The 23986-nt window shown below is 43.4% G+C and overlaps 1 protein-coding gene across 1 annotated transcript in view; it reads right to left on the bottom strand.

The window, feature by feature from the left end:
* The window catches only part of ARHGAP19 (Rho GTPase activating protein 19), a gene marked incomplete in the record, with an annotated part of 961985 nt that overhangs the window by 307382 nt on the left and 630617 nt on the right, over positions 1–23986 (bottom strand). The window contains 1 exon segment of the mRNA XM_044056243.1: positions 20106–20204. Coding sequence (XP_043912178.1) covers positions 20106–20204 — 99 coding nt within the window.

Genomic DNA, 23986 nt, shown 5'->3' with positions numbered 1-23986 from the left:
TGGTTGCAGCACAAATGTTATCAAGGGGCAATTTGACTTGAAATGCAGAAGATGTACAAACTTCCCTGGTAGAATGAGCTTTAATCTTGTGTAGCTATGGCATACCAGCAGCTGAATAAACAAAAGTAATATAATGAGAGAGCCATTTCAAAAGCGTTGTTTTAGCCACTGGTCTACCTTTTCTGGCTTCAGAGAATGATACAAAGAGCTGGTCTGATTTTCTGACATCTTTTGTTCTGTCCAAATAATATCTGAGCTGTCTGTGAACGTCAAGTTTGTGCAGCATATACTCAAGGTTACTGGAATGGTTGGGGAAGAAGACTGGCAACTCGGGTCTATATCAGAACATCGGAGTATTAAAACTTCGAATGTTCTGATATCAAACACTATTCAGCAAACGTCAAGAATAGTGAAGCTGCAGAACAGCGAATTCTTTCTTCGGGAAAGAATTTGGTTGGCCGTTTCTGTGGCTTGGCTATTCTTAGCGCTGTGGTGGAAAGTTACAGGTTGGGTCAGGTTAAGTGTGCGATTGTTTGTACGTTACGGTTAGGGGCGGGTTAAGTGAGTTAGGGTTAGGGCGCAGGTTAGATGAGTGTGCGATAGTGACGGTCCTTAGGGTTAGGGTTTGGGTTAAGGTAAGTAGGTAAATAGTGTATGTTTAGTTTAGTGTAGTTAGATGTAGGAATTTAAGTGTATGTGTGTGGTTGCTGTTGGTTTGATGTGCGTGTTTCAGAGCAGCAAATTTTTTCCATGGGAAAAAATTTGCTGTTCTGAATGTTCGATATTTTCATGTTTAGATGTTTTGGGGCCGATGAAATAGCGTTCGCTATTTTCATCTTTCGATAATGTGATATAAACGCAGCAACTCAATGACTTGGTTGATATTAGATTCCGAACAAACTTTGGGCAAAAAGGAGGGGTTTGTCCTAAGAGATACTCTATCAGCATGAAAAATCAAATAAGGAGGGCTGATAGATAAGGCTTGAAGTCCTGACACTCTGTGGGCAGAAGTAATAACAACCAGAAATATAGTTTTCCATGATAAGAATTTGAGGTCACAAGATGATGCTGGTTCAAACAGGGGAAAAATTATATGAGATAGCACAAAATTTAGATTCCAAGGAGAATGAGGAGTCTTCACTGGAGGCCTCATGTGAAAGGCTCCTTTGAGAAAGGCCTTAGACAACTTGTGGGACATTATATTTAACCCGTACACTCCGAGATTACAGTTGGCTATAGCAGCCAACTGGACCCGAACTGTAGCAGCTGCAGCTCCTTTATTAAAGATCATAGTCAAGAATTCTAAAATGGACAAGGGAGCTTGATAAGGATCAATGTTCTGATTAGAAGCCCATATGGAAAATCTCTTCCACTTACTAAGATACAATCTTCTCGTGGATGGCTTATGGGAAGATAAGAGGATCTGCCTTCTCTCATTAGAAAGGTCATAAAGCCTGGCTATGAGGGGAACTGGAGCAGCCAAGCTGTTAGCTTCAGTGACTGCAAGGAAGGATGTAGGTCCCTCGACGGATGTGTCAGAAGGTCCGGAACTGGGTCCAGAATCCATGGATCCTCCAATAGATGATGATGAAGAAATGGGAACCAAATCTGCCGAAGCTAATGCAGTGTTATAAGAATGATAGTCCTTCCCAGTGACATTGCTTTCTGTAGGAATCTGGGTATTAGAGGGATCGGGGGGAATGCATAGAGGAGACCCGGGGGCCAAATGTGTACGAGTCACCTCTAGGGGGTTCTCCCGGAGGGGGAATCTGGGCAAAGTAGCTTCTGCATTTTGTGCTGATGTGACTGGCAAGGCTGGCCCCATTTGCGGAAAATCCTGTCCGCAAACTGTTGTTTGAGGGACCACTCGCGCGGCAACAAAATTGCCCTGCTCAGTTTGTCTGCTATCACGTTTGATCTCCCCGGGATGTGCATTGCCAACAGAAAGCGCTGGGAGGAGACAGCCCACTGCCAAACTCTGAGGGCTTCTCGACAAACAGGGTAAGACTTGGTCCCACCTTGCTTGTTCAAGTACCAGATTACTGACGTACTGTCTGAATTGCAATCGTCTCTAGAGGAAGAGAGTCTTGGAAGTACTGCAACGCCAGAAGTACTGTTCTCATCTCCAGAACATTGATATGCAGATGTGACTCTTGATCTGTCCATGTGCCTTGGGCAGTCTTTCCCTGAAAATGCCCCCCCCCCATCCTATCAGGGAAGCATCCGTGGTCACAGTGGCTACTGGAGGGGGTAGTACAAATGGGCGTCCTATGGTTACATGAAGAGACGTCAACCACCACTGGAGATCTCTCTTGAAAGAGTTTGCGATTAAAATCATATGACTGATTGGAAGTTCCTGATAGGACCACTGAGTGAACAGCAGCCATTGAAGAATCTGCATATGCATCTTTGCTAATGGCATGGCAAATATCGCTGCAGCCATCAAACCTAATACTTTTAAGACTTCTGCAGCTGGTGCTCTGTCCTTAGACACTAATGAACTGACATGCTGGCAAAGAAGAAAGACCCTCTCGATTGGTAGTCAGAGTGGTGGTTTTAGTGTCTAACTCTGCCCCTATAAAGACAATATGCTGCGATGGCGGCAAGGCAGATTTTTCTGAGTTGACTGTAATGCCTAAGTGATGGCAGAGTGTCAGAGTGTATTCCCTTGTCTGAATTAGTTGATGCCTGGTGGTGGAGGTAAGGAGCCAATCATCTAGGTACGGAAACACCTGGAATCCCAGATGCCTCAAATGAGCCGTGACCACTGCCATGCATTTGGTGAACATTCTGGGGGCTGTAGTGACACCAAAGAGCAGAACTCAAAATTGATAATGATTGGCTCCCAGACGGAAACACAGATGATCTCTGGATGGCCTGGCCATTTTTATGTGGTAATACGCATCCTTGAGATCTACAGAGCACATCCAATTGTCTCTCCCTAAACAGGGGAGTATACACTGTAGTGTGACCATCCAAAACTTCCCTTTCTTCAGAAATTGGTTGAGTTTGCGGAAATCCAAAATAGGTCTCCAGTCCCCTGTTTTGTTTGGAACCAAAAAGAATCTTGAGTAAGTTCTGGATCCTATTTGGTCTGCTGGGACTGGCTGGATGACTCTTTCTAGCAACTTGCGGACCTCTATAGTTGCTTGTTCCCTGTAACCGGGTGGAATGTCTGGGATTCTCCTTGGGGGTGTGGGTGTAGTGGAGAACGGTATGAAATATCCTCTGGAAATAATACTTTGTACCCAACTGTTTGTTATATCTTGCCAGGCATTTGGGTATAAGGTATAAGGATAAGCAATCCCTGACTGCCTCCAGAGCAGAACAGTCAGGCCTTCTTTCAGGAGCACTGATAGGGTTGACCAGAGAAGTGATCTCTGTCACCCTGGTGTTGCGGACCCCCTCTGCTGCGAGGGTGGCATCTTCCAGTGGTACCCCCTACTCTGCCCTTAGAGGGGGGTGGGGGTTCACCACGTGTGTCCTAAAAGGCTCCTTGGGCTTTTTTGGAACCACATTTTACATCCCCGTTGGCCTTTGGGGTAAGGCCGAGTAGGGGTGAAAAAACAGACTCCAACAGCAGACGGTCTTTCCCTCCTGCTCACACCTGGTGAGAGTTTCCTTCACTTTGGGCCCAAAAAGAGATGAGCCATCAAAAGGGGTGTTGACAAATGAAGACTTAAAGGGCTCCGCGAAGGAACACAAGTGCATCCAGGAATGTCTTCGTAGAGCAATTCCTGTACCCGCTGCCCTACTCGTCCCATCGGCTGCATACGATATGAGACGCATGGACGAGTTCATAATGGAATTTAGGATAGCAAGCTGAGTGGCAACTGTGTCGGAAGCCCCTGCAGCTACAGTACTCTGAAGAGCATCGCCCAACTTCTTAAGATCATCTCTTTGCAGTCTGGGGAAATGGGTCAAATAGTTCAGGGATTGGAGTGTAAACGTTGCTGAACTAAACATGCGTTTCCCATCGTTCCATGATCCTGGACTCCCTGTTAGGAGGCTGAATCGACGAGGAAGTCTCGGACATTTCCTTTTTGGTGGCCACCACCACCACGGCATCAACGGGGACTCTTTTGGACAAAAAGTACTTATCTACGGGGGCAGAAATGAACTTATTAGGCCTCGAGGGACAGGTTCCATGGACTCCGGTGACTCCCACTCCCTCAGAGAGACCAGCTGCACAAGCTCATTGAACGGCGGATACACCCAAGTGGTGGAAGGTTGAGACCAGAAAGCCTTCAGGAGAACTGACACATCCTCAGTAGGGCTTTTGGACTGCCAATCACCTCTCTGCCTAAGGATCTTGAGTATTTCCGCAAAGGAGATATCCTCAAAGGGGGATCGTGGGGACCCTTCTGACTTATCCAAGTAATGTCAGACTCCTGTGGGGAGTCCTCTTCCTGGAGACCTCTTCAGTGGGAGCCTCTGGGGAGGTCTCGGAAGAGCAAGGGGTGCCCTGTGGGGGATACCTGGGGCTCAGGGTCTCTACGTTTGGCTTGGACGATGGAGGCAGAAGCGGACACAGGTGCTTTGGGGGAAGAAGAGATCAGATCTGGTCTTGAGGATGTCTTTGAGGACAAGGCTCTTATCACGACTCCTATGAGAAGGAGTCGACGGACCCGAAGGAACCGCCAGCCCCTGCCGCACTGAGTCCGTGGGCTCCGAGCCAGAGGTAGAAGCCGAGCTCATCCGAGCAGATGCCCCGAGAGGAAGAGTCGGCACAGACAAGTCGGTGTGACTATCCTCCCCGGACCAGACAGGAGAGTGTCGGGTCCTAGAGTCCCCGGTAGGAGCTGAGGACGTCAGAGTAGATGGAACTGATTACACTGGAGCAGGTCTCTGTTCTAAAGGCTCCATGATCAGCAGGTCGGCCTCCTCTGGCTCCTAAGGTCTGGTACGGCTCAGAGGAGCAGTCATATCTGGTGTGGTGGTCTTCGGTTCCGACGCTAGGGTCGGAGCTGACAACAATTTAGCAAGACCTGGTGCCTGTAAGAGCTTCTACACCAATCGGTCCATATCCAAATGAGAGGCTGACAGAAGACCTGGAGTAGTGCACCAAAGGTGCCGAATGAAGGACTGGAGATGCAGGTCTATCAGAGACCGGCTCCAGAACTATGGGTCGGCTCCGAAAGGAGAAGACACTCGGCTCCGAAGGCTGAGGAGCCGATGTCCTGGGTTCCTCCATTTTCTTTTTAGAAACCTTGGAGTCTCCTGAAGACTTGGAAGATTTGGAGGGACTTGCAGGCCCCATCCTGGTCAGTCAAAGCTTCGGCAAAAGGATGCTTCAGCAAGCCTCGATCAACAAGCTTCCTTTTCCTCTCTAATAAAACCCTCGAGGAAAAGGAGTGGCAGATACTGCAGGACTCCTGCAAATGCACAGCACCTAAACAATAAACGCACTGAACGTGCCCATCGGTCAGAGACATCTTTTGCCCGCAGTCTGGACATTTCTTGAATCCATACTTTGGGTGTTTTTCCTTATCCTCAGGCATCTTGCTAGAACAACCTTTAGGCTTAACACTATAACAAATCACACAAGCCTAAATACAGCCTAAAAGTTATATCACAAACTACACTTAGGCTCAAGTTAACACGCCTAAAATATAACACACACTCTAAACAATGGCCCGGAGAAAAGGGGCCAACACTAGCTAAATATACATACATACATATATATATATATATATATATATATATATATATATATATATATATATATATATATATATATATATATATATATGTATATATATATATATATATATATATATACACACACACACACACATATATATATATATATATATATACACACACACACACATATATATATATATATATATATATATAAAACCACACTCTAATATCTACTATTAATGCAATAACTATAAAAATAGATACACACACTCTAAGTAACTAGGCCAAACACAAGGCCACTACAACTATACTAAATAGCAAAGGCACCAAGGGTAAAGGTCCAATATAGAAAAACTACAGTAACTATTATAAGACTAATCTAGCTAAGAGACTGAAAAAGTTATGGAGTAACTTACGAAAAAGCGATTTTTTGTTCAAAAAAGGCTTGAGCGAACTGGAACCACTGAGATCCGTGCCGTGGCAAACTAGATCTGAGGGAATTCCAGCAGTGCATCATGGGATAAGGGGCTTGGTCTCAAGCTACTGGTAAACCTTGAGCTTTGCAAACGGTCATGTCGGAGCCGATGGATCGGCTCTGAACCCATCAGTAAAGAATAAATGGCGCGATAGAACTTCACATGTATTGTTTTGCAGATTTTAGCCAGGCCTGGCTGTTTTTCTGTGCAAAAAAAGCTTCCGTCTTGCAACCCTACACCATAGTCCAGACATTTGGAGAATATGGGAGACTGCTGTCACTTGTAGTACTCAACCAGTACTTGCCAGAAATTCCTGCAGCTCCTTCAGTGTTGCTGTAGGTCTTTTGGAAGCCTCCTTGACCAGTTTTCATCTTGTCTTTTCATAAATTTTGGAGGGACATCCAGTTCTTTGCAACATCACTGTTGTCCCATATTTTCTCCACTTTTTGATGACCGTCTTCACTGTGTTCCATGGTATATCCAATGCTTTTCCTGACTGATCTTTCATTAATGAGATCCCTTTGATGCTTTGTAAGCTCTCTTCTAACCATGGCTTTTGCTGTAGCAGGCAACTGAGTAAATGTCAGGAAAATCCTACTACGACAGCTGAACTTTATTTGGGGTTAATCAGAGTCTCTTTAATTGATGGCAGGTGTGTACCCAAGAAGACTGAATGCTGTAATTAAATCAAAGACCAGAGACCAGGAGAAACAGTCAAAAATGTGGAATCTCATCTTTGATATGATCATAAACTCCACCAGTCTTTGGTCCAGCTCCAGATTGCTTACAGTCAAATACATCTCTAAACTTGGCTAACATCTGTGGAAGGCTAAGCACTTGCTGATGTTTTTGAACCTGTTCAACTTCTGAAGAATCAGACTGGACAGACTCAAGAGTGTTCATTACTGTCTGCATTGAAGTCCCAACTTTAAAATATATGGTGCTAGATTGATCTCTAGAGAAAGTAGTCCAACAGTCATTCTTAATAGGAGAATAGTCTTCAATATTAGATGACTATAAAACACTCTTATCTAAGGAAATCACATCAGCCCCGTACATGGCAATAACCCGACTGCTTGCCATAACTAAAGAAGAAGACAAAATATCTGCAGATAAGTTCTGTCTGGCAAGTGTGTCTCTTACCAAGGAACTCTGATGCACCAAAATGGTTTGGTTCTCCTGTACCTAAACCAGGTATATAAATTGGCACACCATCACTGCAAACTCCCACACCACAAGTATTAACCTGTACGGTTTCAAACAACTAATCACCACCCCAACAAGGTTCAACAAAGACTTTATTAGCCACTCCATCTTAGACTGGATTCTTGTATCTCACCCCTCCAATTTCTCCTCCTCAGGTACAAGCTCAGTATCACTAAGAGACCATCTTCCAGCTTTTGCCATCAGAGCCACTACCCACCTTACTAACAAACACTCCATAAAAACAGTTGGAAATACTACTAGACTTAATATTAAATTGTTGAGTGTTTGCTGAAGTATTAATTGGACACCTTAAAAAATCCTACCCCTCAGTGATGACGTATAACACTTCAATACCACTTTCCTGAAAATAATTGATAGCGGCACCCCTGTATGAACAAAAAGAATTATTCTTCTTCTTTCGGCTTTTCCCAGTTAGGGGTCGTCACAGCGGATCACCTGTCCGCTCATGATTGGCAGTGGAGTTTTACAGTGTCGAGTTGCCTGCCCGGCGCCCAACCTTCCACAGAAGGCACACACATACACACACTCACACCTAGTGCCAAATTAGTGTGTCCAATCCACCTACTGCATGTCTTTGGGATGTGGGAGGAAACCGGAGCACCCGAAGGAAACCTACGCGACCACAGGGAGGACATGCAGACTCCGCACAGACGGCACCCTAGCCGAGAATCGAACCAGAGAACCTCTTGCTATGAGGTAGCAACGTTAACCGCTGCACCACCGTGGCCGCCCTGTATGAACAAAACGAATAAAGAAAACAAACAAAAAAAAACATGGCAACCACTAACTGCACTGATCTTATGAAGCAAACAGAAACAGCATAGGATAAATGGAAACATAACCGAACCCAAGAAAATTTCCAAGCCTTTAAAACACTGCGCAACAAAGTTAGCAAACACGTGGATAAATGTAAGGAAATCTACTACTCGAACCTCCAGCTACAACACAAGCAACCCCCAAATGTTCTGGCACTCTAACTGCCCTCCTCAACTCTGGAATTAACAAGGATCATGCCTCTTCACCCAATGCCCAATGCCCCACCCCCCAGCACAAATAGAGGAATTCAACAAATACTTCATAAAATCCATATCAGACCTAGTCACCTCCAAAACTTACTCAGGACACCCCCCACCCAAAGCTACACACTAATCAGAATAACTACACCACCTAGAGCAAACCAAGCACATAACTATGCCAATAACCAACAAAATAATCCTACATTATTTTCTCTTTTCAGCCCATACCCACCTCTATAATAAAAAAAGCTGCAACCCTGCTCCATTATCAGATGACAACCTCCCACCCCAACACCTAAAACTTGCAGCTGACTCGGTTGCGTATCCAGTCAGCATCCTGATAAACAGATCACTCTCAAAAGGTACAATCCCTACAATATGGAAATGTCACACAACGCCAATTCATAAAGGAGGACACTCCATGGAAATATCTAACTTCCACCCAATACTAATTATATCCTCATTATCGAAAATTCTGGAAAGGTGTATTCACCAACAATTAATGAAATAACTACTCCAAAAAAGTTATGTACTCACCATAATGTTCCATGTGAGTTGTCCATACCATCTTCATTCTATACTGATGGGTTTGGAACCGATCCTCGGTTCCGACTCGGCCGCTTGGTAAAGCTCAAGATCTGAAACTAGCTTGTGGCTCCATCCCTATCACATGATGCTGCATTGCTTTCCTCAGATCTTGTTTGTTGGTAAATTTACATTCTACTCTTAACTGCATACAGATATACATATATATCAATTTTACAAATCTGGACAAGGAGCAAGGTCTACACTGAACACAAGAGACTTCCTTGGTCATCCAGAAGCTAAAAGGACAGGGGTTGGAGGGTGGGACGTAAGAGTGTAGATGATATGGACAACTCTCATGGAATGTTATGATGAGTACATAACTTCTTTATGTGAAGTTGTGCCGGTCTCATCTTCATTCTAATCTGATGGGACAGTGTCCCTAGCACCATCTTTCTTGGGTGGCTCACGGGAGGATATTCTTCAGTACAGTGGACTCAAAGGAGGCTCTGTGCCTGGAGGCCAAGTCTACTTTGTAATGAGTGATAAAGGTGTGAGGTCTTGCCCATGTTGCTGCTGCACAAATGGTATGCATCAGCAATCTTGCTTTAAAGGCCTGAGAAGTTGAGGTGGATCTGGTGGAATGCGCCCTTGCTTTATTTGGCAACTGTTTGTCTGCTGACTGATAAATGAAATGCAGTCTGACAACCATCTGGATAAAGTTGCCTTTTTTACTGCTAAACCTTTTTTGTTTTCAGAAAGAGACAAAAAGTTGGTCCGATTTCCTATGTGCTTTTGTTCTATGCAAATAGAAATGTAACTGCCTGTGAACATCAAGTTGATGCAGCATATATTCTGCCTGATTGCCATATTTAAGGAAGAATACTGGTAAGTCTATTGACTGATTCAGATTGAACTCCGAACCTACCTTGGGTAGAAAAACATATATGGAGGTTTGGTTGTTAAAGCTTGTAATTCTGAAACTCTTTTTGCTGATGTGATTGCTACCAGCAAAAGTGTTTTCCAAGACAGAAATTTTAGGTCGCAAGATGATGCTGGTTCAAAGGGCAATAGGATTATGCGAGAAAGGATAAAATAAAGATTCCACGGTGGCAAGAGTGGTCGTATTGGTGGTCTTAGCAAATTTGTTCCTCTCAGGAAAGCTTTAGAGTTTATGAGACATGATGTTAACACCTTTGTTCCCAGTATGAAAATTGGATATTGCTGCCAGCTGGACCCTATCGTTGCTGCAACAGCTCCCTCATTAAAAAGCTTAGCTAAGAACTCTAGAATAAAAGCTAAGGGTGTTGAAATAGGGGTCAATGGAGTGCTGTGAAGTCCAGATTGAGAATCTTTTCCATTTCCTGTGGTACAGTTTCCTCGTAGAGATTTTATGAGAAGAAGTTAGTATGTGGCGAACCTCTGGAGTAAAGTTGTGTAGCCTGCTATATTGGGAATTGGAGCAGCTATGCTGTCAATGTTAGAGAGTAAAGAGATGGATGGTAATTCCCCGACGGGTGTGTCAGAAGGTCTGGCACTGGGTGCAGAATCCATGGTTCTTCCAGGAGATGAAGCTTCAGGAAGGGGAACCATACTTGACGAGGCCATAATGCGGCGATTAGAATTAAGGTCTTTCCCAGATTGCTGGCTTTCTGAATAACTTTGGGTATTAGAGGAAAGGGTGAAAATGTATAAAAGTGCCAGGAGCCAATCATGTACAAGTGCATCCCTCGGGGACTCCCTTGGAGGAGGGATCAAGGCAAAGTAGCTGTTGCATTTTGCATTTGTGGCTATGGCGAATAGGTTGCAGCTAGGCTGAGGCCATCTGCGGAATATCCTTTCCGCTACTTCTTTTTTCAGAGACCACTCATGTGGCATCAGAATGGCTCTGCTTAGTTTGTCCGCTATCACTTCGGATTTCCCCGGGATGTGCGTTGCTATCAGAAAACGCTGGGAGGACATCACCCACTGTCATACTCTTAGGGCCTCTCGACAGAGTGGGTAAGATCTGGTTCCTCCTTGTTTGTTTATGTACCATACTACTGACATATTGTCTGTTTGTATTGCAATTGTACCAATCGGAACAGGGTCCTGGAATTCTTGCAACGCCATGAGCACTACTCTCATCTCTAGTACAATGATGAGCAAATGAGCCTCGTGGTCTTGCCAAGTGCCTTGGGCTGTTCTTCCCTGATAATGCCCCCCACCCTATCTGGGAAGAGTCCTTGGTCACTGTAGCCAACGGAACAGGGGAACAATGGGTCGGCCCATCGTTACTTGATCTGAATGAAGCCACCAACGAAGATCTTTCTTGCTGGTTTCCATTAGAGTTATCAAATGGGACATGGGTAGCTTTTGTATGGACCTTTGATTGAACGTCATCCATTGGAGGATTGTCATGTGTAATCTCGCTAGGGGAATCACTATTATTGCTGCTGTAGTGCCCAATACTTTTAGGACTGTTTTTGCTTGTACTTTGGACTTGAAGAGGAGGTCCTGAATCTGGAGATGAAGAGTTTGGACCTTTTCTGGAGGCAACCTGACCATCATGTTTGTTGTGTTTATTTCTGTGCCTATAAGGCTGATATGCTGTGATGGCAATAAGGCAGATTTTTCATAATTCACTGAAGTGCCAGGTTGGGCACATAGTCCCAAGGTATTGACCCTCGTTTGAATAAGTAGGTGCTTGGTGGTGGTGGTTAGGAGCCAGTGGTCAAAATATGGAAACACCCGGAATCCCTGACACCTCAGGTGAGTGTGACTACTGTCATGCATTTGGTGAACACTCCTGGGGCTGTAGTGAGACCAAAGGGCAGAGCTCGAAATTGGTAATGACTGGCTCCCAGCTGAAAGCACAGGTACCTCCTGGATGGCCTGGCCATTTTGATGTGGCAGTACACATCCTGGAGGTCTATCGAGCACATTCAGTTGTCTTTCCCTAAAAAGGGAAGTATTGACTACAACTTGAACATCCGGAACTTTGATTTCTTTACTGATTTGCTCAGTCTGCTGAGATCCAATATGGGTCAATAGTCCCCTTTTTTCTTTGGAACCAAAATGAATCTTGAGTAAGTTCCAGATCCTATCTGGTCTGCGGGGACTGATTGAATGGCTCATTTTTCTAGCAAATTTTGAACCTCTATAGTTGCTTGTTCCCTGTGACTGTGTGGACCGTTCAGGATTTTTTGAGTTTGTAAGGGTGGCATTGAAAAGAGGATTGAGCATCATCTGGATATAATGCTTTGTACCCATTTGTCTGTTGTTATGCTTAGCCAGGCTTGTGGATACAAAGACATATGACCCCCGACTGCCTCCAGAGGCAGACAGATGGGCCTTCTTTCAGGAGCGCTGCAAGGGTTTGCCGAAGTAAGAACTGCGGTCACCCTGATTCTGCGGACCCCCTCTGCCATGTGGGCGTCTTCCATTATTACCTCCTCCTCTGCCCCTGGAAGAAGAATCACCCTGTGTGCCCCGAAAGGCCCTCTGGGATTTCCGGAACCACATTTTTTTGCCTTTTGACCCTTGGGATAGGGCCTAGAAGGTGTGGAAAAACAAGACTCCTACGACAGCGAGATTCTTTCCTTCTTGCTCACATCGGGTAAGTGTTTCTCTTACTTTAGGCCCGAACAAGGACGAGCCATCAAATAGGGGTGTTGACAAAGGATGACTTGAAAGGCTCCCAAAATTACACAAGCGCATCCAGGAAGGTCTCCTAAGTACAATTCCAGAACCCGCTGACCTGCTTGCTCCATCGGCTGCATAAGATATGAGCCTCATGGACGAGTTGACCACTGAATTTAGGGTGGCAAGTTGTGAAGATACCTTGTCTGCTACCCCCGCAGCTATTATACCCTGTAGAGTATCTCCTAGCTCTTTCAGAAGAGCTCTCTGAAGTCTCGTAAAATGTGTGAGGTAGTTCAGGGACCTAAGGGTGAAGGCCGTTGTGGAAAAAATGCACTTTCCGTATCTGTCCATGGTCCTCAACTCCTTATTCGGGGGATGGACAGATGTAGAAGTCTCAGATAATTCCTTCTTAGTGGCCGCTGCCACCACCATGGCATCTATAGGAACTCCTTTAGTTAAGAAGGTTTTGTCATCTGGCGCGGTGATAAATTTGTTCGGCCTCCAAGGGACACGCTCCACTACATCTAGAGAATCCTACACCTTTCAAGATACTAATTCCATCAGTTCATCGAAAGGTGGAAACACCCAGGTGACTGAAGGTCGAGACAAAAGCTTTAAGATACATGGAGTCCTCATCAGAAGGGGTAATGGGCTTCCAGCCACCTCTCTAAGGATTTCCAAGATGTCAGCAAAGGATACATCTTCAGAGGGTGACCCATGGGGATCCTTCTGACTCCTCGAGGTCCATGTCCGATGTAAAAGACTCATCCGGGGAGTCTATATGCTTCCTCTTGCATGTTTTCTTCCGGGGAACCTCTTCGGTGGGGCATTCCGGAGAGGTTTTGGAAGAAAGGGTCTCACCCAATCGGGTTTTCTAAGGCTCAGGGTCTCTACGCTGTTGGGTAGTTGCCTGTGCAGAGGCAGATACCGGTGCTTTCTGGGATAGAATGCTTGGTTCCGACATTATAGATGATGTCCGTGGGGACAAAGCTCTCCTCATGGCTGCAAAAGACCCCCCCCCCCCATGGCCCGTGACAATCCCAGGTTCCGAAGAATCTGATGATTTAACCAGTAGCATGGGGGTTGGCTCCGAAGCCAAGGTAGGAGCTGAGCTCACTCGAGCCAATACCCCAAAGGGCAGAGTCGGAGCCGAAAGAGACTCTGGTCCGACTGTCCCCCCGGGACCCATCTGGTGAGTGTCAGCTCCTAGATACCTCAGAGGGCTCCGAGGTATTCAGAGCGATCGGAACTGAAGAATCTTCAGAAGATCTCAGTTCTGTCAGTTTCATCACTGTCGGTGCCAAGCCTTCTGGCTCCGAAACTTGAACTTGAGTCAAAGAAGGAGAAACAGAAGATACAGGGATGGGCACTGTTGGCCCTGAACCAACCTGAGTCGGTGCCGACAGCAATTTAGCAAGTGCTGGTGTCTGCAGTAATCTCTGCACCACACGATCCACAGCAAATTCCAATAAGCTCCTGGAAGATCTGGAAGATGGAGCTGATGCTACTGACTGGAGCAGAGGAGACCGGCTCCAAAGCAGGTGAGCAGCTCCGGACTGTAAAGACAATCAGTTCTGACACGCATGGAACCAAAATGGCCAGTCTGTCTTCATCAGATTTTTTTGAGAATGTCAGAGACATTCTGGGCTGTTTTGTCGATTGCTCCAACGATGCAAAAGGAGACGACTACCTCTTTGCATAAGGTTTGGGTGAACTTTGATCCCTGTCCAAAGCTTCCTCAAAGGAGGATTTAACTAAACCTCTCAAAATCAACTTGTTCTTACGCTCTTGTAAGACCCTAGAGCTAAAGGAATGACATATTAGAGCATGTTTTTTGCAGATGGAGTGCTCCTAAACAATAAATGCAGTCTGTATGTCCAGCCGTGATGGACATTTTTTGGGAACATTTGGGACATTTCTTGAAGCCAGATGGCTTCACCTCTTTTTGCTTTGACATTGCTAACAATTACACACACACATGCACTAAAGACATCCTCTAACTTAAACAGGAGTCAACAGAAAGGAAGGCTTTCTTACAAACAAGCCTTAAAATAAATCAAATTTTCACACACACACTCAACGCTTCAAGTAACCATAAGATTGTTGGTAACTAGAAGCTAGATATGGAACCCAAATTTAAATGTGTATAAGAATAAGTATATATAAATATACTAAACTAACCGTTCTATAATTAACGCACTGCAGTCCAATAACCGGGAGTAGGGATATAGGAGTTAAACGACCTTCAAAAAACACAAAAAATACTATTAAAGAACCAACGGCTATCTATCCAAACAAAGGCCTAAACACGAAGGCCTGAAGGAAACACATGCAAAATATGTAAGTAACAAGTATTTTGCAAGAGTACAATTTCAAATAATATAAACTAAAGGACTGTCAACACAGCCTAACAGTTTATAAAAATAAAGGCCTAACACAGCGGCCTGAATATACGCACTCTATGTAATAAGCAAACAACTATTTTAATAATACCTAAAGATACTAAGCACACTTCTAACTATGGAAAAGGCCAAAAATTTTTAGCTATAATCAGTTTTTAGGAGAAAAAAATTTCTACTTAACCCCGAGCTAGTCGTAGATCCAATCTGGGGAAAGCACTGCAGCATCATGGGATAGGGATGGAGCCACGAGCTAGTTTCAGATCTCGAGCTTTACTAAGCGGCCGAGTCGGAATCAAGGATCGGTTCTGAACCCATCAGTATAGAATGAAGATGAGACAGGACAACTTCACATCAACTGTCTCACTCAAACTCAGCATGGCTTCAGGCCAGATCATAGCACATTCACTGCACTAGTATCCTTCACAAACACAGTTAAGGCCAGGGACAAAGAATACATAATATCTACAGTATTCCTGAACCTATCAAAAGCCTTCGACACAGTTTAACACACTTTACTGCTAGACACACTATCCAACACAAGATGCTCGACAACCACATTTCAGCACTTCCAAAGCTACCTACATGATCGGAAGCAAACAGTCAAATGATCTAACCAACTCTGTCCCCTACCTACAAAACCCTACAGGAGTCCCCCCAAGGTTCCATCTTGGAACCCCTACTATTTAACATACTCACCAATAATCTATACACCTCCTCTTCCCCAGGAACATTAATTCAGTAATGCAGATGACTCACCCTTAATCTGCACCCCTCGTACTCTCCCAGAACTGCAAATCAAAACCCAACAATCATTCACAGCACCTGAATCACAGCTAACAAAGTCCCAACTCTTTCTAAACCCCCCCCCCAAAAAAACAAAATTATAGTCTTTCACCCCTAAAATACCACCCTCAGCTCAGACCAATTTAATATTCTCACAGCTAACAAAACCATAATAGAAAATGTACAAGAAACTAAACTCCTAGATGTTATTATTGATAAACTCAACTTTGACCTTCATAACCAACATCAAGAAGACACATAAAACTAGGACTCTACAGAAGCAGACAATTTCTTACCACTTCCACTAAGACCATCACGGCTAAAACCTTCCTGCTCCCCTCCCTATTCTATGGTTCCTGTATATTAACAAATCTGCAAAACTCCACCAAGACCAAAATGGAACACTGCTACAACAAAGTAGCAAAGTTTACAAGAAACTAACTACCGTACACATCACTGTGTACCACTGAAAGAACTAAACTGGCTGGAACTAGCAAACCAGCTTACTTATACACACCTAACTACAATCCAAACACTATTCTACAAGCCCATCGCCTGTCCTGCCCTAGTTAATCTAATCCAACATTACAAACCAAACACAACACTCAGATCTGAAGACAAAAGCCTTCTCGAAACCTACAAACCTTCCAGAAACCAAGGAAAAGCACTTTACTCATACTCTATCTCCAAGTTATGGAACACCCTCCCACCTAATAGTAGGCCAAATCCTAGCCTAACTCACTTTAAAGCTTCTCCAAAAGAACATCTAAACAAATCGTGGTTATGCATATGCCCTACTCCAGACTTTAATTTCTGTTTTTCGGCTTTTCACGGTTAGGGGTCGCCACAGCGGTACTCCGGTCCGCTAATGATTGGCAGTAGAGTCTTACGTGATGGCTTGCCGGGCCTAACGCACAACCTTCAACGAAGGAATGCCCATTCACGCATGTCGCCACACAGAAGACGCTCTGAGAATCGAATGGGCAATGTCTAACTGTGAGGCGACAACGCTACCGCAGCACCTCCTCTTAATAGACTAACATCTCCCTCCTAATCCAATATAATATCACTTTAAACTTTGGAAACTATGCACCATTCTGTCTCTAGCATTTTACTCATTTGCCAGAAGGCTAATATTTTAATTGACCCACTCCAATCTGTGTCATGATACTCAAACACATTCTAAGCAAATACTATTTATCCTAAGACGCTTATTTCAACTTGTGTATGAATGTAAACTGCAAATAGTCTACTATTACTACAAAAGCAACTGTAAGTACCTGCCTATAATTCATCCATTACAGTATTCCTATATATGTAACCTATTGTACAATATGTGTAACAAAGTTATAAATGTGGAGCTGTGTATAATATGTGTAACAAAGTTATAAATGTGGATCTGTGTATAATATGTGTAGCAAAGTTATAAATGTGGAGCTGTGTATAATATGTGTAATAAAGTTTTATATGTGAAGCTTTTCTCCCCGGGCCTCTGCTGAAAATGGGTTATGTAACCCAGTCAGACTACCCCGGTAAACAAATGTCAAATAAATAAATAAATTACAGCATTGGAGGTTGTGTCTGACTCCTATACTATACAGGGCATGGGCTCACACCAGAGGGTAAGTGAGAAAAGGTAAGTGGTCTGTGGTCCAGCTTAAGGCAATACCAGATTCACATACCATAGGCTTAGGAATGTTTTTGCTGACTTTTTTTCTTTTTAGGTGCAAATGGATTGCATTTGAGGGTTACAGAGTGGCAACATATTAAGATCCATCAAGTAAAGGGAAAACACCAGCCAGAATAATACACTGACACTATTAATAGCCGACTAAGGACACCTATAACAGAACATAAAAACTATGTCCCCACATAGCAAATAGGGCTAAACTGCACAAAGTATAGCAGAAAGTTAAAATTTTGCTAAGCCTTGGTCTACTATGTGCACAGTGTAGAAAGCCACATCACCCACAGTCATAATACCAAGTAAAATTCACCAGTTCGTATAGTGACAAAAATCAGATATAGTCCTTAAATCAAATGGATACATTTTCAAACAGCATACATAAGCATTTAATTATATATTCCCTTGTCAGAAATGAATAAATCTCCAAAGATGCAACTAAAGTAATTTGTGGTAAAATCATGGCTTAACGATAAAAACAGCAATGTTAAACCAGTAGCAAATATCCTAAATGATGAAAAAAGTGAAAAATGTATCATTTTCCTATAGGAATTTCCAAATAAAACAAATTGAAACAAGAGGCCTAGTGTTCAATTGACACTACAGAACTTCGGTTTACCAGTACAATTCAAAGAACATTCCCAAAAAGCCCCATATCTGCTTAAACACATTATTGAGCATGCAAACACAGCAGTAAGTTAGAATTTTTAGAGGAATAAACAGCAGTAGTAAATGGCAAAAATATTAAGATGGTTAACACACAAATATATTTCTTTAAATAAAACAAAAAAATCAGAAGTATATAATAAAGAGGAATGGAAGCTCCCAAAGGATCTTCTGTGAGTCTGGTTGCAGTAATCCACCAGTGCAGGCTGCTGAGGAGATTCAGCTGTTATGAGTCCTATTAGCTGGCAGTAAAGACTGAATAACTGACTGTGTGTGACAGGGTTAGGCTTCCCCTGATGGCAGAGGCTTAGCCAGTCCCATTATCTAAGGATTGGATTCTAAGCTCTGGAAAGCTGCTAGTGTGGGTTCTTTGTGGCACTGAGGCAATGTGGATGATGAAAAGTTTAAGTCTTACAGCAAATTACCATAAAACAGAGCCACTTGGTAGGTTTTGGTTCTTTTAAAGGCACAGATGTTAGGAGTTCAGGTAGTTTGCAGATCAAAATGCTCTTAGTAAGGCTGGCAAAATTTCTCTTCTCTATACTTCCACAGACAGAAATCTTCCATTTTCTGACATCTACTGCCACATTGTTTTGCTTCTATATTAGAATATTAAAATATTCAACCAGTACTTGAAACTTCACAGACTAAAGTGTATAAAAAAAAAAAAAAAATTCAAATCAAAAGAAACTGGACAGGGGATGTTTACCCCCCCCCCAAAAAAAGTGGCTTAAAACGCTTACCTGATATGACCCCATTCAGCCTATTTGACAGTTAATACCCCTTGAGATGCAACCTGCAGGTAAGGCAGTCATTTATCGACTGGCATGGAAGTGGCATACACTGCTTGGATGTGTATTGGAGACATCTGTCAAGACCCTGATGGGGCTCGCACCTTATGCAAAAACTACAGAGGCAGAAAAATTAGTTCTGAACTGTGCAAGTGCACAGAAAGAGGTGAGTAACTTGGAACTAAATGTGCTCCTTATATACTGCACAGATACTCGAATGAAAGAGGCATGTGACCCGAGTGTGGGAGTATGACATCAAGAAAATCAGCTGCAGACAGGCTTCCAGGAGAAGAGGACTCGGTCAACCCACTGTAGAGGGGCCCCTGAAAGATGGTCTAGGTAGTTTTAGGCTTGTTCTCCAGATCACTTACCTTAAGTTCTGTCTCTTTCAGTGGACCCCATCTGCAAAGGTCTTACACTAGTAGCTTCAATGCACTCCACTGTGGCCATATGATAGGTGGCAGGGAGGCCTAAAGCATCACTGGTTTTCTTGTAGCAATCTAAATAATGACAGTTATGGCAGTAATAGATGCTGTGCCCTGCCCCAGGCAAAATAGGCAGTACTTATGACTATAATGGCTGGAAACTTGGTGACTTCACAACCCGCTTGAAAATTAAAGATTTGGGTATTAAGCACTGGCTCTTTTTCCTATGAAGTGATGCTGGCTGCCAGGAAGAGAAATTACCAACAAAAGTTAGAAAGAAATGGCAGTCACTGGAGGGCATGTTTCACCTCACCCAAATGCAGGTACTACATGTTCCAAAGGTGATATGCCTTTGTATCTATGCAGCTTGAGAAGCCCTTACTGTATCCCCACCGTAGACAGTTCCTGAAAATAGTTACTTGTTTCTCTGCATGCATTAGGAATTTATAGAAAATTTAATAAAAGAAAAATAAAACGCTACAAAAATGATCACAGTAGCTTTATCAAGCGTATACAGTTAGTGAACTGTCTGTGATTACAGTAAACTGCGATGCTATTATTTTTTCTCCAGGCTTTCAGCGAATGCATTTCCTTCAGCATGTCAGTAAGGCGGTGTGGACATGCCAGACTCATTTCACAGGAGAGGAAGGTCTATACAAACCTAATTTTAAGTTCTTCTGTGGTAACACATTTGCATGACTAGCTTTTAAAGCAAACCAAAGTGAATCTACAAATTTTTAACAGTGGCACCAAATTCCCCCCACCCACCACCAGGAGGAGTGGGTAGGAGAGGAACCTTTAAATGCAGCATATGACAAAGTTAAATTATCTTCAACTAACCTTAATGAGGCCACTAAATGATCTTGATCTGCTATGTCTCTTCCACTGAGGTGCTGGTGCTTCTGAAACAGGGGTGCTAGCATTCGGCTGTTTATTAAACTAAAATTTAAACAAAAAAGCATCTGTGAGTGCTGGCTGTTAATATTATAGAACATGAAATTAAAAAATATTGCAAACAGTGTGAAAATTGCACAAAATAAAAACAATGGGAAAGGAAGATGCTGCTGATGAATATTCATCATCATTTTCATAAGAGGCTATCGACACATATAATTGCTGGTCAAAATGTTAAACACTACACAAGGTGGTTTTGGAAAACTAAATTAAAGCTCATTGCAATTTTCAGTATTTGTGGTCAAACTCATCAGCATTACTGATTTATAACTAACCCATAACAATCATGTATGGGAGGTATTTAGTGAAATGAATGGACTGACAGACTGTAGTCTAAATGATGGAAACAAAGTTCAGCAAAAATGGCAAATTAAATGAAGCTCACATTTTGGCAGCTACTATCTTTTTTTGCTCCATATGTTTAGGGATAAGACTCATAACACGGCAACATTATATATAAAATCACAAATAATTTTAAAGGCAATGAAAGAATAGCTGTATAAAATCTTACCATAACCATAGATGTCCTTCGCTTCTATGCTGCAGTATTCTTTACATATGGGTTGCATTTCGCCCATTGACCTGACGTTCGGCCTATATACAAATGCTTAGAGCCACTGCCCGTATGTGATACATCGCACAAAGGCACAGACAATGTCCGCCATAAAAGGGATGTCTGCACATACAATCCTCAAAAAAGAAAGCCCCAGAAGGAAAGGAATCCAAAAGAAGCCTAAGGAGATCATCCTAGGAAAGAGCAAGTTGTAGGGAGGAAGGTGAGAGGGATAGAATACTGTAACATAGAAGAGAAGGACATCTTTGGTTATGGTAAGATTTTATAGAACTATTCTATGTCCTACTATTTAATGTTGCAGTATTCTTTACATATGGGATTGTGCAAAAGCTGAAAGGGAACCGAGGAAGGATGATAGAGCAGGGAATGAAAGTGGAAGCACCCTGCAGGAATCCACGTAGAATTGCCCTTGCAAAACCTGCCAGGGCCTGGGAAACAGTGTCCAATTTCTAATGCTAGGTAAAAGTATGAAAAGATAACCAAGAGGCAGCTTCCACGAAGGAATGAGCATCTAGACCTTTAAAGAAGGCACCTGAGGATGCCACTGATCTACTGGAATGGGCCTTAACAGAAGCCTAGAAGGACTTCCATGGAATTCATAATAAAACACAGTAGTCTTAGAAATCCATATGGAAATAGTTTGTTTGGATACAGGTAAACCCAGAGTCCTGGGATAAAAAGAAGTTGGTCAGATCTCCTATTGGGCCTCATTTTGTCTAGATATCCGAGCTGTCTATGAACATCCAAGGTCTGCAAAATCCTTTCACTGGAGGATTGTGGGGAAGGGAAAAAAGTAGGCAATTGGAGGACTGATTAAGAGACAACTCATTCACCACTTTGGGCATGAAGCTAGGATTAGTTCTCAGTGATACCGTCTCAATGAAAAACTAAGAAAGGGAGGAAAGCCATCAATGCTCGAATCTCAGAGACTCTTCTAGCAGAAGTTAAGGCTACCAGAAGCACAGTTTTCCATGTGCAGACCTTAAGAGCGGCAGAACTGCTGGTTCAAAAGGGGCCTGAGTAAGTTTTTCAGACACACAGTTAAGATCCCAAGGAGGAGGGACTGGTTTCCTAGGCGGGTTTAAGTGTAGGAAACCTTTAAGAAAAAGCTTAACTTCTAATCTAGAAGCTAAGGGGGGAGTTAAAGGCAAACACGCAGACAGAGTAGAACAATGGACTTTAAATAAGGAATGGGAAAGACCACTGTTGAGCAACTCACATAGGTAAGAAAGTACTAAGGGAATGTCCACACTAAAGGGATCCTCTTTTCCTTTTCTGGTACTAAATGGAAAATCTCTTCCACTTGGAAATGTAAGATTTTCTAGTATTGGGTTTCCTAGCCTCCTGCAAAATCTGTAGCATGCCCTTAGAGAATAGGCGCCTGCAAGAGATAAAAAGAGGATCACCCACGAGGTCAGCTGTACGGTTGACACATGGGGGTGAATCACTGATCCCTTGTCCTGAGTAAGCAGGTCCATCCGGTGAGGTAACTTGTAATGATGACCCTTGGCTAACTGCAAAAGAGGGAACCAGTGCTGTTTAGGTCACTAGCAAGATTTTGGGTTTTTCCTGTAGAATTTTCAAAAGGACTTTTTGAATTAAGGGGAAGGGGGAATGCATAGAGAAACATCCCCTTCCATGAGAATGATAGAGAGTCCACTTTCCACACGAGGGTGAGGGACCCTTAAAAAAAAGCGAGGAAGTTATATGTTCATAGGGGAGGCAAAAGGGTTAATTTCTGGAGTACCCCACCAGTGAACTAAATCCAAGAACACATCCCTTGTGAAGCATCCACTCATGAGACTGTGTCACAGATCTGCTTAATGCATCTGCCACCAGGTTCTGAGCCGAAAGGAGGTACACAGCATGTAGAGTCACTTTGTATTGAGTAGCCAGTATTGACTGCCTTTAAGAACCACTGGAACTTTCTCATGTGTAGTTTTGCAAAGGGCAACGTGGGGATATAGTATAGGCCATAAACCCCAGCAATCTCAAAAACTCTGGCCATAATGGAAGGAAGAGGCAGAAGGGTCTCCATGAAGGTCCTTAGATAAGTTACCTTTTCCACAGGAAGAAAAACCCATCAAGTCTGTGCGGAGTCTGCACCCCAGGAATATTAGATTTTGACTTGGTGAAAGGGCTGATTTTTTGAAATTTATTGAGAAACCTAGGGCCTGCAGAAAAGGAATGGCTATGTTCAGATGCTGTGTTAACACTTCTGGACTGATGGCTAAAAACAGCAGATCGTCCAGGTATGGGTAAGCAATAGCTGGGGCCTGGCACTTTGTAAATACCCTTGGAGCTGTAGAAAGGCCAAAGGGCAAGGCAGTAAACTGAAAATGCAAGGAACCCACCGAGAAACGCAAAAACTTCCTGAAGTGGGGATGAATAGGGATATGCAGGTAAGCATCCTAGAGATCCAAAGAAGCTAAGAAGACTTGAGGTGGGACCAGGAGAAAAAGAGTAGGCAGGGATAACATTCTGAGAGAAGGCACCACCAGGAAAGTGTTTAATAGGGAAAGATGTAAGAGGCCTTCAAGGGCCATCCTTCCTTGGAACTAGAAATGTCATGTAGTAGACTCGCCTCCCCATTTGGGTTGGAGGGACAGACTGGACGATGCCTTGATGAGAAAGTTGAGCAAGTATAGAGGGGAAATGGGTGAAGTTAACTGGAGGGGAGTTGATGTATTCCCTGAAAGGATGAAGGGTCTCCCAAGTCATAAAATAGCCATTTTGGATAATTGAAATCACCCAGGAGTCCTGAGTGATTTCCATCCAGCAGAAAGGAAAAAAGAGGCAAAGAGACAAGGGGTTATTGACTTGAAAGAGGGAGCAGAGAGTCACAGGTAACTTTGTCTAAGCTGAAAGGGCTGCTGAGAAGGGGCAGCAGCAGAAGTAACAGCCTCACCCCGTGGGAGTCTCCTGGAAGACTTACAAGACCTAGTTCCAGAAGTGGAGGAGCGAGCAGTCTCCCTGACAAAAGATGTCTTTGGCTGGGACATTCCTATGAAATTTTGGAACTGGCAAAACAAGCAGGTGTTTCAAATCCTGAAGCTTTTTGCCTTTTTTCTGCACAGATTTAAACAATTCTGCAGCTGCTATGCCAAAAAGGGAAGAATTATCAAGAGGAGCATCAAGCAATTTTGCCTTAATATAATCAGGGAATGCCTGGAGATGTAACCAATAATGCCTT

This window comes from Protopterus annectens, chromosome 14.part0 (genome assembly GCF_019279795.1).
Source record: "Protopterus annectens isolate FY-2018-M chromosome 14.part0, PAN1.0, whole genome shotgun sequence".
Classification (NCBI taxonomy): Eukaryota; Metazoa; Chordata; order Ceratodontiformes; family Protopteridae; genus Protopterus; species Protopterus annectens.
This window is presented reverse-complemented; position numbering and strand designations above follow the sequence as displayed.